Source organism: Myripristis murdjan, chromosome 12 (assembly GCF_902150065.1).
Source record: "Myripristis murdjan chromosome 12, fMyrMur1.1, whole genome shotgun sequence".
In the NCBI taxonomy this organism is placed as follows: domain Eukaryota; kingdom Metazoa; phylum Chordata; class Actinopteri; order Holocentriformes; family Holocentridae; genus Myripristis; species Myripristis murdjan.
The window spans coordinates 30,272,807-30,287,139 of record NC_043991.1 but is presented as its reverse complement, the minus strand read 5'-3'; the positions used below and the strand labels follow the sequence as shown (position 1 = coordinate 30,287,139).

At 39.5% G+C, this 14,333-nt stretch overlaps 1 protein-coding gene across 3 annotated transcripts; it reads right to left on the bottom strand.

Annotated features, from left to right (window-relative positions):
* Positions 1 to 241: 241 nt before the first annotated feature.
* On the bottom strand, positions 242 to 10,461 carry smad4a (SMAD family member 4a). Of its 3 annotated transcripts, none has more exons than XM_030064806.1 (11): positions 10,369 to 10,461; positions 8,208 to 8,541; positions 7,909 to 8,083; positions 7,728 to 7,757; positions 7,433 to 7,636; positions 5,665 to 5,772; positions 4,846 to 4,896; positions 4,546 to 4,729; positions 4,091 to 4,259; positions 3,257 to 3,395; positions 242 to 1,694 (listed from the first exon to the last, which is right to left on the bottom strand). In XM_030064806.1, the coding sequence occupies exons 2-11, from the start codon at positions 8,445 to 8,447 to the stop codon at positions 1,483 to 1,485; spliced, it is 1,512 nt and encodes a 503-aa protein (XP_029920666.1). In that variant the 5' UTR covers positions 8,448 to 8,541; positions 10,369 to 10,461; the 3' UTR covers positions 242 to 1,482. The 3 variants fall into 3 exon arrangements, with proteins under 3 accessions (XP_029920666.1, XP_029920667.1, XP_029920664.1); XM_030064807.1 differs by lacking the exon at positions 10,369 to 10,461 and adding an exon at positions 9,686 to 9,718; XM_030064804.1 differs by lacking the exon at positions 10,369 to 10,461 and adding an exon at positions 9,317 to 9,675.
* Between the last annotated feature and the right edge of the window lie 3,872 nt (positions 10,462 to 14,333).

Genomic DNA, 14,333 nt, shown 5'->3' with positions numbered 1-14,333 from the left:
TTTATATTTATAAAGACATTATCATTTAGTGTGTCATACTGATGAATATAAAGACTATTAAAGACACATGTAGTTTGTTTTTCTGAATATTTCAGACCTCAGCTCAGGCTAGCTTATTAGTGTTGTTTTCTTAAATTTTGTGGCTTGTCTTTCCAGTAATAAACTTTTTCTTGTTGAAAGTCCATGTCATTTTTCATGGCTGCAGCCCTATACACCTGTCAAATGAAATAGACAACGGCAGTGTCAGCCCATTAATTTTATTAGCCATATTCATACATATAAACACTAACATCATTCAAACTCAGTATGTATTCAGAATGTATAGCATACATTGTAGAATAAACATGATAAAGAACAAGCACTTGCATTTCCTGAAAATTTTTACAGCATTTTTTAAGCATTTTCCATTAACGACCAGTTGTTCATCACTGTAAAGGTAGCAAAAAGAGTATAAAACACTGCAACAGCTGTAGGTAAACAGACACTGGAGACCCAAATATCAAAATATTGTTTGATCAATAGTGCTAATTCAGTTGGTAATTTAATAACTTTTTACAAGTGACATGTAACACTGACAGGACTGCAGTCTGATTACTTGTTTTTCACTTTTCATAGGGTATATTTGGCATCAATATGGCTTACACTTCCTCTCACAGTTTATTTACTATTTTCTAGAACGTGTCAATAAGTTCAAATAATACTCAAACCAAATGGATGATGAGAGGCATGTTAAACCACATCTTCCTCGGATCTCACCAAAGTCACTAGCAAGAAAAACGTCATCTATGATAGGAGATTACATGGATACAGTACAACCACACATACAACTATGAGACAAGACAAAATACTGAAAAGATTTAGCAAATTAATAAAGTGCTGATGGACACTAGATGGTAATCTAATTAGGAAAAGGACTGTTACAAATTATACCAATAGTCAGCAAATGTGTGATAATCTTCATTTGAAAATCTTTCATAATCTAAATGACCCTTACATTTGGGTTTTGAATAATATCTCATTGTAATGTCAAACCAGCCTCGACTAGTGGTAGAGGAACAGAACTGTCTTCTGGTGTTACAAGACAAGCTGAGGTCAGTTCAAATGGGCTTTCCAAATACTCAATTCATTACAGAGGTGTGGACCTACTCAACAGGAAATATGAATTAAAAAAAAAAAAACATCACACAAGGACTGTCAGCCTTGCCAAATTATTCTAGATTACATTTTACAAGAACGGGAAGTAACAGATAACATGATTTTACATAAACGTCCTGACCCCACCCCCACCCCCCAACAAAAAATAAGCCATATCAGCACCAGAGAGCCAATGAATGAGGATTAATGTCCATGTTTCTACTCCTACATCCTACTCAGCTAAGCAGCAGCCCGGCGATTGCAGCGCTTCTTGGGCACTACAGTCCTGTAGGTGGAGTGGTCGGTTCAGAGTACAGAGCCTGCTTTTCACAGTTCATGCCTTTTAACTCAGTCAAGAGGTTGAGGGTCAGCGATGGGCATGGTGTGCAGAACTTCATCCAGTAGCTGTAGAGCGCGGTGTAAATGGATCTCGATCCAGCATGGCGTCTCCTTGATGCTTTGCCGTGGGTAGTCGGGCCCCCAGCCCTTCACAAAGCTCATCCGCAAGATGCACAGCCTGCGCAGGTCGTCAACCCCGATGCCAGCAGCTGCAGACAAACCTGGTGGGGAATTACAACAGACCAACTTTTTACATCGATGTAGCAGAGCAGACCTAACTTTATACTCACATGGTAGCTGTTCAAGTTATTCTTGCAGCAGAAGTTGAAATGGTTAAGAGATGAAGAGCACAGCCAAGTAAGAGAGAAAGTAATACACAGGCATACACACATCTCCCACTCACACACATACACACACACACACACACACACACTTTTGGACTGCAAATGATCTAAATCTCTCCAACATCTATAAATGTTAGTCCATAATAATGTTAGTTATGTTAACTTTGAAACAAAAGTATATCTAACCCCAAAACTAGTACTGGCTAGCAAATTATCTATGATTGAAAGAAACTATAAAATATACAAATCTCATGAAATGCATAAATAGCATTATTCATGCACTTCCCAGAAGACACCCTTAACTAAAACAATGCAGGTTACATAATGGAAAAAATGGATAACAACATGGGTGAGGTCATCTAAATTAGTCTACTCTTCCTGAACACACAAAATATATCTATTATCATCTATAATTATCTGCTATTATCATCTACAGTTTACCAACTCATTGCTGAGCTTGCCAGTACTAAAAGCAAATTGTCATGGAGTTTGAAGTACAAAGGGCAAAGCAAACCACCCAGTGTGTACTCTATATCAATGTGATAATTACCTCTTGCCAAATGTGTATCCTAAACCCATGAATTCAACCAACCTAGATGAGAGCCCAGTTATGCTCTTGTAGCTCCATACAATATCCAAATTATCAAAGGGGTACTTAACAGTTTGAGCCAAACAGTTTTCTAAACTCTGTCTGGGGGAAGGCCCACAGTGTCAGCCTTTGAAAACCCCTGGTTTAGACAGAGATTTATCGTGAATCCTGGAGTTAAGAGTCACTGCCAGCTGGTTCCCGCCATGCACACCGCCTCACTGACCTCACACCCCAGCTGGAAAAGCAAGCACTAAGACTTAATGGATCTGTTAGAGCCTAAATGGTCTGGAGTCTCATCATGATTCCATCCCAACAGGATGAGATAAAACTGGCAGTATACTTGCAAGATGCAAGATGAAATGATGAAATGACAGCGTGGGCATCCTGGGACACCATGTGCAGCATACTCGGTGAGAACTGTTGTTCTTTTTATACCACTCCATGCTGGGAGGGGGCGCACAACGGTCACGAGTCACCTGTTTAGAGCCAATTTGATGCTGGAAACACAACACCACAACAGAGACCAGCAAACTACTGTTCTGTACCTATTTCATCTATCATCATGGCATGTTTAATATTGGATGAAATTCATTCAAAACTTGGAAAACAGCAAGACAAAAGCAAACCGGTATTCTACTTGCTCCCTGAATTGTTCTCAACAATTCAAAACTCTATCTGCCAAGTCAGGAGAAAGAGTCTGTCTGGTGGGGTGTGGGAGTGAGAATATTCCTTGTAAGGGCTCAGTATTATTAAACTGTCAGACTCATTTTACAAGGGGAGGACAATCATGAGAAGCAATCACATCACAATACAGTCATGCAGGATTAAATACAGTAGGAGAAGCCCTTACTGATGGCAGGGGCAATGCCTCCCACGGAGCCAGGGCCTGGAATGTTCCCAGCCACCGCTGCTGCTTGGGCTGCAGCTGCTGCCTGGGCTGTCGCTGCCTGCTGCTGCATCTGCCTGTGGCACTGACGCAAGTCAAACACCTGGAGGAAACACACTTAGGCTCAGGGCTGATCACATCAGAAGATGCTAGGTGAACAGTGAGGATTTAACTGTCTTGGATCAGAATATTAATAACTTTACCAGGCTTATGAATTCTCATAATACTGACCCTAAAACAGTCGAGAAATATTTTCTCTCTTGCTCTTGTCTTGAGATGCACCCCAGATCTGACAGCCCACAACTTGTGCTTTATTAGCAGCACTTTCCACCTCAGTTCATATTCTAGGTAGGCCACGCGTAGCCAGGATATGGTACCTTATATTTTTTTGGACTGATTTCAATTATTTGTTTAAATGAAGCCCAATCTAAATGCTCTTTCAAAAGTGACAACGTAGAAGATAATAATCAAAAGAAAAAACTGCTCTAGACTGTTCACGCAATGATAATGTGTTTCATCAATCAATAGGATTTAGGTGTGCTGTCTTGGCCACATCACTGTCAGAAAAGAGAGTCAATCTCGAGGGGCTTCCTGGTTAAACAAAGGTTTAAAAAATAGCAGACCTTGGGCTTTACAAAGCAGAAATAAACATTATTCAATTTATGTGTTTAATATTTATATGCAACCCACCAGTGTACTGGCCTCATTGGGCAATTAATTAAATAGGATGTATAGGCATCTGTACAATAACAATAAAGGCTATCTTATGTTATGGTAAGCTTGTTATTGTGGTATCACCTTGATGTAAGCGCTGGGGTAGATCTTGTGAACTGCGTCTCCAGGGGCCCGTCCAGCCTCTCGATCCAGGTAATAGCTCTGCACAAACACTGCATGATCACTTAAACAGCGCACCCAGACGTCTCCCTCACCTTTGCACTCCAGCTGCACACCTTTGCCAATGTGAAGCCTGGGAATAGAAAGGTGTCAAAGAAAGGTGATAAACATAAGATAGTTTAGATGAATATCACTACTGATATGTAAAGATGTGAGAAGTGACTGTGCATTACTGTCACCTTTATCACACCTACAGACACACGCTAATAATGTATGATGAATAAATGATGAATGAATGAATGAATGAATGTCTTTGCTGTCACTGTATGTTTACATACAACAAAATTTGCTGTCTCTCAACTGTATAGGCTAAATTTGGATACGGTGATATATCCCATGAATAAGATGTAACTGCGTACCTGGCTCTCTCAATATTTTCTGTCCTGTGGACATTGCTCAGCTGACCCAAGCAGAATCGATCCCCTCCAGAGGGGTCTACATAGCCATCCACTGTCACTATGGGGCAGTTGGAGGGCACCTTGAATGTCTCTCCAACTTGGACATCCATCTCAAAATAAGCAATGGAGCACCAGTATTCAGGGGCTGAAACAAAGCAATAACAACTTCAGATCAAATTGATTCTACTCATCAGGTTACAATTGTGTACTAAATTAAAAGTAAATATGTGGACTGTCTACGATCTAGAAGTTGACAGTTACCTGGGTGATTGGATATGGGGGGTTGAAACGCAATCTCATTGGCAACAGGCCCTGCAAAGAACATTTTGTTAATAAAGAACATAATTCTGTAAAATCAGTTATTTAAATCTACAGTAATTTCAGACCTTCCAACAAATCCTAAAACTAATTTGTGCAAATAATGCATGGGTGTATTCTGTTTTTTGAGACATACATGCTATAACACAATATCAAATACTATGTTCCTGTTTTCAGCTCTTCTCTAAAGTTTGCTATTAAACTCCAGCCCAGTGTGAAACTCATCATACTCCCATCTGCAGGATTCAAAGTTTTTTAACCTACCTTGGCACCTCCCTCACCGTTTAAAAGATGCCCACTCCCCCTATCTTACCCAAAAATGGCCACACAACAGCAGAAATTAAGGTGCGCAGCAGTAAACGTTTGCTGTAAACTTTACTTCTGCAGTGCAGGTAAAGGCTCAGCAAAGTGAAACTAGCAACTAGATCAGTGAGGCTCTTCTGTAGGTACAGTGAGTTTAGCTTTTGGCTTGTACGCCCGGTGGTATAGTGACTGTCCTTGGCTGGCCTCTGTAGAGAAGGAGGGAGGGCTGGCTGTTTACAAAGGTGTTGCAGTTTCTGTTGCCCTCTAGTGGTCAGAGAAATATTCCATTATACCTTAAACATGTCGTATCCTATTCAAGCTGTTCTGCTGTACTATACATGTAACATAGAGCTGTTGCTAAATTAAATAATGTTCATATTTCCTTAGATTGATTCAAAGCATATGGTATCTAAGTGTGAGTTCTGTTGAAGTGGTTATCTGTGTTATTGATTCACTCACAGTAATGCCCTGTATGAGGCATGGGTGGATGATGTTGTAGATGGCCATTCTGGTGTTGAGGCACAGTCGGGGTGAAGCTGCTGTTTCTGCTCCAACTAGGGGTCGGATCTGTAAATACAAATTTAAGCAGCTTTGATACCAAAATCCTGTAAACTTGAAGATTAATGTGTGTACAAAACCAAATGGTAAAACATTTTGACTCTGCTGGCAACTTAAGAGTACCCTCAGTACCCACTTCAGTTTTAGGTTACCAACTTGTTTGTGTTCCTACTTAGTTGTGTACATGAAATTACACAAAGGATATCCTGGTTAACATGCAGATAGTAAGATTCAATCTGAGGGAATTTTCAGCAAAGCAAAGCAAATTTTTAACAATCTAAGAACTACAGTTTTTTTGTTCCTAACTTCCCATTTCATTATTTGGACACATTCATACTACATTCATTTAAGTACATATTTTCAGTATCTCTCTGATGTTTGAAACCCATTAAAAACATTGCCAGGCTCTTAAATCTCTCATTTACATGTTCTTTTTTCATCACATTTCAGTGCATCTCTGTGATCATCTGTGATGCAGCCTGCCTCAAACTACTGAGAGGCAGCATGAAGTATGAGGTTAACACAACTGTGAATCCAAGATTTTTCCATCTTTCCCTTTTATCTTTGGAGTTGTTTCAGGGGGTTATTTTTTGCCCACTGTGTCAGTTTAGGTCAGGGGGTGTCGTTGAACTGTGGGCCTGTAAAGGGCTATAAATAAAGTTGAACTTAAACAAGTAAACTATAATATATATTGAAAGTTCCATTTTCCATTCAATACGTTCCTGTGCCAGTTTCTAGACTAATGCACTGTAGTAGTTGATTTTAAAAGAATTCAATTCAAAAACTAGCAAGGAGAAATATAATCTCCAGTTACACACAAAATATAGAATTACTTGTGCGTGAGAGAGTCATTTTGACATATCTGTAACTTATCTGTACCCAGCTAAAATAATTTGAAGGCTACACAGGAAAAACAGGTTATTTTTCAGTCAACTTTACAGTTGTCAAGCATCAGGCTACACTATTTTAACCCCTACTTCTTGACAAAATACCTCAGCCTCTGATAGTTCTTACAGCGCTTGTCTCCGTGAGCAGCTCTCCTTCATTCAAATAAATAATGAAACTAAGAGCGTACAATTCCACTGTAAATCATCTGTTGAGTGTCTGATGGTTATTTGTGCTTTAGAACATAACTGCTGTGAAACAATCAGAAAATAATGCTTTATTTCTCTTGCATTGTCTTTTTCTCTTTTTTTTTAAATGAAGCATGAAGGGGACAGCAAAGCCTAACTTTTCTTTTAATGTTATCAAACAAAGGAAAATGTCCTCTGCTCATCCTAAAACAATACTAGGGTGGGTCCTGGTTTTATGAATGAAGCAGTACAGAAGTTGAAGCAGCTGCACTGTGTGAGTTTGACCAATCAGCGACAGTCATCCCTGCAAGCCCTACCACCAAAGATCCGGGGCTTTAGGAAAGTACTAGCCACCAAGCAGGAACATTTTGTGGCGTAAAAAATGTCCTCAGAACTAAATTTACACCTCTTCCCCACAGTTGAAATGCAGACAGTTCCTCAAAAGATTGCTAATCCCTGAAAAAAGTTCCTGCAGTCAAAACCCAAATAGAGTGTCACTGCAATAAACTCAGCACAGATTGCAGGACTCTGATTCAGGTAGATTATTTTTCTTCTTACTATATTTTTATGTAGTGTAAAATGGTACAGTATCTCACTTGAAGGTCCAGCAGTGATGCTAGAGAAAGCAGAAGTGGAGGCTGAACTGCTGGCTTCCGATGGCGGAAGCAGAGCTGGCGTGCTGAAGCTCTCCTGTGGGCCTGGCCTTGACGGGGGATGTTGGATAGTCTGAAGATGGCTCTCAGAGCTCGAGTGAGATTGCTGGTTATCAAAGTCATATTCGTCCTTAACCAGTAGTGGGCCTAGCAAAACAACACAGAGACTGTTGAAACTGGTGGGCCTTCAACAAAACAAACAAAACACAGAGGAGAATATCTGGTTGTATGTCCTCACCTGAACTTGAAAGGGTCAGTCCTGATAGGTCTGTGGAAATAGAGGGCAGAAACCCATCATTAAAAGGAAGTCAACATTTAAAGGGAAAATACATTGAGGGATTTTCAACTAAAATTTTCACTCTCATTCACATATGATCCCCCACTTTCCAAGATCTAACAAAATTGTGACTCCTACTCACCAATGCCTGGGGAAACAACTCTCTCATAGTGGTATGGGTTGACACATACATTGTCACATTTCAGGTCAAAGGCATACTGGCAATATTTCACATGCTTTAATTCATTCTTGTGTAGATCAGGCCATCTCCACAGCCGGGCATAGACTACATGGGGAAAGCCTTTGCGCCCTGCAACCTGAAGTTCAGAAAGGGTGTTGACAAGAGACATCAGTGCATTTGTGCCATCCTGAGGTGACATTTTATCTTACAATAATCAGGACTTTAACACTTTGACAAGTTTTGTATTTTAACAACTGTACCTGCAGGCGTCCATCCAAAGTACGCTGAATGGTCACACACTTGCTAGGATGAGCTCCATTGGTGGTAATGGCTGTGATGAGGGAATCCAATTCATCTTTCTTTTCCTTCAGCTTCTTGACAAGGCTTTCAATAGCTCGCTTGGCAAAGCTTTCACTCTCTCCTCCCTGCCTGTGGCACATCAGGCTATGCACAATGCTCAGGCAGGCATCGTTACTTGTGGGGGTGTTTGTGATTGACATCCTGCTCCTTAAATTTCAATCTTGGGGAGGATTTGCAGTTGTATCCTCTGCAGCTTTAAATTACAGTAAGAATTAGCGGCCCAGGCTTAGCAACCTATAACAAGGAAGAACAGAAAGAACTATCACTGTGGATTCCACTGAATCTGCAAACAATCTCTAATTATGACTTGTAGCAATTAATGAACAATCTGTATGCCAGTGTAGTGTGCTCAGGTGTGCATAACTAAACAAAATCATTGTACTGACATCCCTGAATTCTAATTAAAGGATGATTGACTTCATCCCTCCTTAATGTCAATGTATTGATCCCTTCAAACTCCAAGCAGGTCTTAAAGAGGGCAGGACAGAGCACTTTCATCCACTAGACAGATTTACTGACAATGTTTCAATTCCACCACATATAGGCTATGTTTAACCCGCCCTTGTATTGTGCCTTTTCTCACAGTGTGGTGCATGTATGGATATTTTATCATGCAAGTGGCTTGCCTGTTTACGAGTTGAGATACAGTGACATGAAGGCGTAGGATGATGAATCGGTGGCCTACACTGGTAGGTAGGTACAGTTAGAGTTGCAAATGTATTTGCAATGCATAAGTGAGCATCAGCTCAGTGCCACTCAATTGATAATACCTTACTTGTTATTGTCCATTACGACCAAAACTAAAATTAGCCCTTTTGCCACAGCAGGCAATTATCTGTGTTGCACTGAGTACTAAGCATCATTGGTGATTTTTAACATAACGTTAGATATCGGTCGGGTGACTAGCTAACGTTATCAGTCCGCTATCTCTGAGCTTGGCGTATGTTAGCCGCTTAGCTTTCTCCACCTAACATTATCTAACACAAATTAAGCCAAAAGCATGACTTACAGGCTTGTAGTGACTTCTCCACGCAGTAACACCCGAAGCAGTGACAGAAGATTATAATTTAGCAGCGTTAGCTACATTTAACTCCGCTAACTTGCTAGCGCTCCTTCGGCTAGCTAGCAGGTAAGCTAACAAGACGATATTCTGTAACTTAACACTAGCTCGCTAGTGGGTCTTCAGATTTTATACACCCTCGTTGGCCAGATTTAACTAGCTCAACATATTGTGCGAAAACATTCTAGCCAAAGAAGCACATTTAATTTTTTTTTCGGCTGAATTACACTAGGAAACTGGTTATTTTGCAAATTATATCGCTACCCAGCTACTGGTTAGCTAACCATGAAAATAAACAAAAAATTCTTCTCCACCCACCACGCTGTGTCCTACTGCGCATGCGCGCTTCAATCCCTACAGGCATGGCGTTGCTGAGATTTTCTTCAGTAAATTTTTTTTTATAAGTTAATAATTACCAGCGTTTTGTAAATTGGTGCAGGTATATACAACACGAAAAGCTTATTTGAGAGCCAGCGACGCCCGCTGTTTCACGGCGCCGGGTCCTCTGTTCATGCCGCTCAGGGGAGTCAGTGTGTTCATCTAACGGAGCAGCACACATAGTGGAGACCTGAACCACAACTTATCGGAAAGTATTTTAAAAAATAATTTCACTGCTCAAATTCCAGAAAGTATGACAAATATAATTAGTTCCATAGCTTTTAAGAGTGTGACATTAGTATGCATAAGCACCAAGGTTATTATAGTTCACTAAAACTAAACTAAAAACTTTCCTAGATGTGAAAAAAAAAACATTTTACTTATATATATACACACATATACATATATATGCTGATGTTTAATAATAAAATGAATACTGTAACTAATTAAAACTAAACTGAAACAAGCAAACACACACTCTGGAAACTAACTGAAACTAAACTGAACTGAAAACAAAAATTAAAACAATAAAAATAAAAACTAATCAAAAATATAAAACCACAATAACTCTGATCTGCACTTATAAGGTGGAAGAAAATGAGATCAAACACAGGCCTACTTACCTCTAGAAGAGCATTCCTGGGACCAGTGGAGATTTCCAGATGAGAGAATTTTTTATCATCAGAGATTTTCACAGTCAGTCACCTTCTGGAGTACTGCTCCTCTGATTTAAAAAAAAAAAAAAAAAAAAAAAAAGTCTAATGTAGGTTGAATCCACATTGATAAATTATTGTCAGTTTACATGAGCGAATCAGGGCGCACAAACAAAATAGTGAGAAATGTAGTTTTCCACTGCAGCTCCAGAAAGTTGAAGAAGTCTGAAGGCCACAGTTTGTTGATGTTAACTGTTCCCAAACAGGTTCAGCAGTCTTCCTCTTTCTGACTCTCTGGTGATTACACACTGTGAGATAGCACTGGTGAGCAGAAAAACAGAAAAATATTCTTGCTCTGAAACTTACAGATATTAATGTTAATTTATAATAATCTGTTCATTTAAATTTACAGCTGAAACAAACGTACATATTCATTTCCAGGAGTTCTTACCATTTGGATCATGACATAAATAAAATTTTCAATATTATGTAAATCGTGATTTGCGTTGATTTTCTCATTTGAAAGTGATCTCATTATTTGTTGTATTGCAAAAGAATATAAAGTGAATTACTCTGTGGTCAGAAAGCAGCATAACATCTGAGGATGGAAGGTTTATCTGACAAGATTCATAGCCAATATTTAATCTTATGATCTTATTGCACAGGAGTCATGGTAAAATAATAGTCTTATTTAGCAGGCCTGTTTTTCAGACCAGTCTCCACTAAGCATTTGAAACTTACTAGTTTGATACTAAAGCTGTGTCTTTGGTTAGTTGCACCGTGAACACTGTTTTTGGTTCTTCATCAGCTGAGTAATCTAATTTCAACTTGCTCAAGTATATTGTATGTCTCGAAGAAGTTTAAAATGTAAAATATAGCTACATTGCAGTGATTGAAGGTTTTAGCAAAGATGTGTGACCACCAACACAGTGGTAAATTAGACTGTTGAAACATTTTTATCAAAGCTGATACAGCACTGTGATGGCCTTCAGGCTGCTAGCACATGACTCTGTTGTTTATACCTGTCCAGGCTCAGCAAGTCAAGATGTGCACTTGATTCTCGGGCTTTGTTAGTGTTGCCCTTACGGTTCCACCAGGATTCTCTGGTTCCCTGATTTTCTGTGAGCTCTTCATTAAGTTCTGTGAATGGCCTAGTGTCTGCACAATATATGAATATTGAATTAATACTGAATGGATACTGAGAAGCTCCACAGGAACAATGCAGTTGCTCAGTGGCACATACACAATAATTGATGATGGAGGAGGGATCATAGCTTCTCTTTCCTCACACAAACCTGTATCTAGTTTCAAATCAGAAATTTTAACAAGAGGAAACAGAAGTGTGCACACATTAACATCAACACACAATGTCACACAAACATAATGAAGACGACCCTTTGGACAAACATTTTTATATTCACCCTTACAAGTGCAGGTTAATAACACCTGTATCCAAAAGAGATGGCTACACATAAAATGGATTCCTTTTAATGACAAAATGATCCCATGAGGGGCCATGGGAGCTCTTTAGAGGTTCATCTAAGTGTCATGCATGCATCTAAACTTTCAAACAACTAAAAATTGTATCAATCTGTTTGATATATTCTATGAAATATCTGTCATTGAAAATGAACCATTTTGTAACCCAGCTGACATAGCTGCACTCAGGCACATTCAGGTACACATTAAGGAGTGCTGTCTGTCTGATATCGCTGTAGATTTATGATGGTATTACTGATGTCTTCCACTGCAAAAGTCCTCAAGCTTTTCATGTGAAAATTGTGCAGATATATGCACCTAAGAGCAATAGTGCTCTGTTGATTGGTAAGGCTTGCACCAGTCCCCAGTCAGTCTTTTAGGAAATTCAAGTGGTTTTGAAAATAAATTTCAGAAGTAGACCCCAAGGACACCAGTGAATGAGATTCTTTTGCTCTTTTCCAGCAATATAGGAATATAGTTGTTTTACACTTCTGCATAATAACAAAGACTAAAGTAGAAATTAGGAGTAAAATTTATTGGGTGTGGAAATAATGTTTTCTGACGTTTGAGAAACTGTCTCAAAGCGATCAGGTGATAGAGCTCCCCTAAAGTGGCCTGTTGCAAGGGAGAGAGGACCATCCTGCAAGCAGACAAGAATATCACAGTCCATGAGTGTTACAAGACCACCACGTGTGAAGCACTGGCACTAATCTGCTACTGATAAGCATGCATAATGACTTGTTGAAATGTTAGCACTTGAGACACTGGAATGGTTTGACCATGGGTTATTTTCTACATCTCCCAGCAAGTCAATGGGCCTACGCGTCTCACCAGAGAACATGGGGACTTCTTTGCCCTGCAAGTAAGCTTAGGTCCATAGAAACACCAAGTTTATAGTAACGTGTAAGAAAATTGCTAGATGAATGCCAATAGCGTCTTCTGTGTTAGTGTTCAAAACATTGACAAGGCTTGCCCAAATTAAAATAAACTTCTATATCACACAGCTCAAAGGAGCAGTCTTTCAAATCCAATCAGTAATGTGTACAAACTTTTCAAAACCCAGCATCCATTAGCATCTCAGGTGGAGTCCAGTTGCTGGTCAAAACAGAAATAGGGATGGGAATCAAGAACCAGTTCCAGTTGAGAACCACCACCAATTTGTCCATTTTATTGGAATCATATGCCTCCGTGCTTATCAATTCCTTTTATCTACGCCGGCATGGAGGTTTTTCAGAGCACCAGAGAAGGGCAGATATGTTGGTAGTTCCTCTTTTTTGCCCTGTCTCCCAGTAGACAGGAAAAAGCGGTGGTTTGCTAGAGTATAGTCAGCAGGATTTCAAACACCAGGAGAAGGGATAACATGGAGGGGCTGTCTATGTATTTTCAGTTTTGTTGACTGAAAATCTCTGTAGGACTACTTTTTTACACAGAAAATTGGTCAGGAATCGGTAAGGGAACAATTAAGAACTGGAGTGATAAGCAGAATCCGTAATGGCTTTGTTTTCAATAAAATCATGTCAATTCCCTTTCCTAACCAGAAGTAGCAAAAAAATACTGAACTGTGACTGTAGAACAACTGCCTCCACAGAGCACTGCAGAGGGAGGGAGCACGATTTCAGCTCTATCAGAACGTCCTTTATAAATATAACATTGGTTATATTTGTAAGAGTTGATACACCATTAAACATATAGCTGGAATCTCTTCGGATAAAGATTTGTTTCATTCCAGTAACTGTAGTTTGGATTAGATTTGTCCATTGGTATAAATTGGTCGATCTCTGATCAAGCCATGTGTGAAGAGGTGCAGATGACATTAATGAAACATACAGAGAGATGATTGAAAATTTGTTTTTCTTTTTATGGCATAACATTACAGAATTGTACAGCTTCTGAGAACAGCTGCCTGTTTCAGGGACTAACATCAGAGAAAACATAAATTTGATCTCATATTGTGTTTGTTCTTCTAAACACCACCACCTACAGAAAAATAATTAAAAAACATAGTCTTGCTATTCAAAATGAAGGACATAAGACTTAAATCTCCTTGGATGACTCTGAGTAGAAACTTCCAGAGGAAGCAGCGAGCCTCTCACTGTCTGCTGGCCAAGTTGGAAGACACACTTGACAACATGTTCAACAGCTCAGCAGAGCACATGAAACAATCCCAAGTCTGTTGTTCTGATTGTCCCTGAATCACTCTCTCTTATCTTCTACACCTCTGTCCTCCTTCAGTGCCACAAGGCGTGATGATATAAAAATTATTTTTGATGAAAGGTCTCCTCCTTGTGGCTACAATGTGTCATGAAGAACATTTTTCTCTGCCTGCCTCTCTCTCTCCACTGGATTTTGCAATGAGAAGAACCATGTGCTTATTATTACAAACCAGTACACCCAGCATCAACAGCTTTGTTGATGATTGTCCAAAAACAAACCAAAAAAAAAAAAAAAGTCACACC

What these genes read in the sequence shown, in the direction of transcription:
- smad4a (XM_030064806.1), bottom strand. Translation starts at nt 8,447, where the DNA reads ATGTCAATCACAAACACCCCCACAAGTAACGATGCCTGCCTGAGCATT. An exon ending in AGTTGTTTCCCCAGGCATTG is followed by an intron (nt 7,758 to 7,908) that starts GTGAGTAGGAGT and finishes CTATTTCCACAG; the next exon opens with ACCTATCAGGACTGACCCTT. An exon ending in CCCCATATCCAATCACCCAG is followed by an intron (nt 4,730 to 4,845) that starts GTAACTGTCAAC and finishes GCTTTGTTTCAG; the next exon opens with CCCCTGAATACTGGTGCTCC.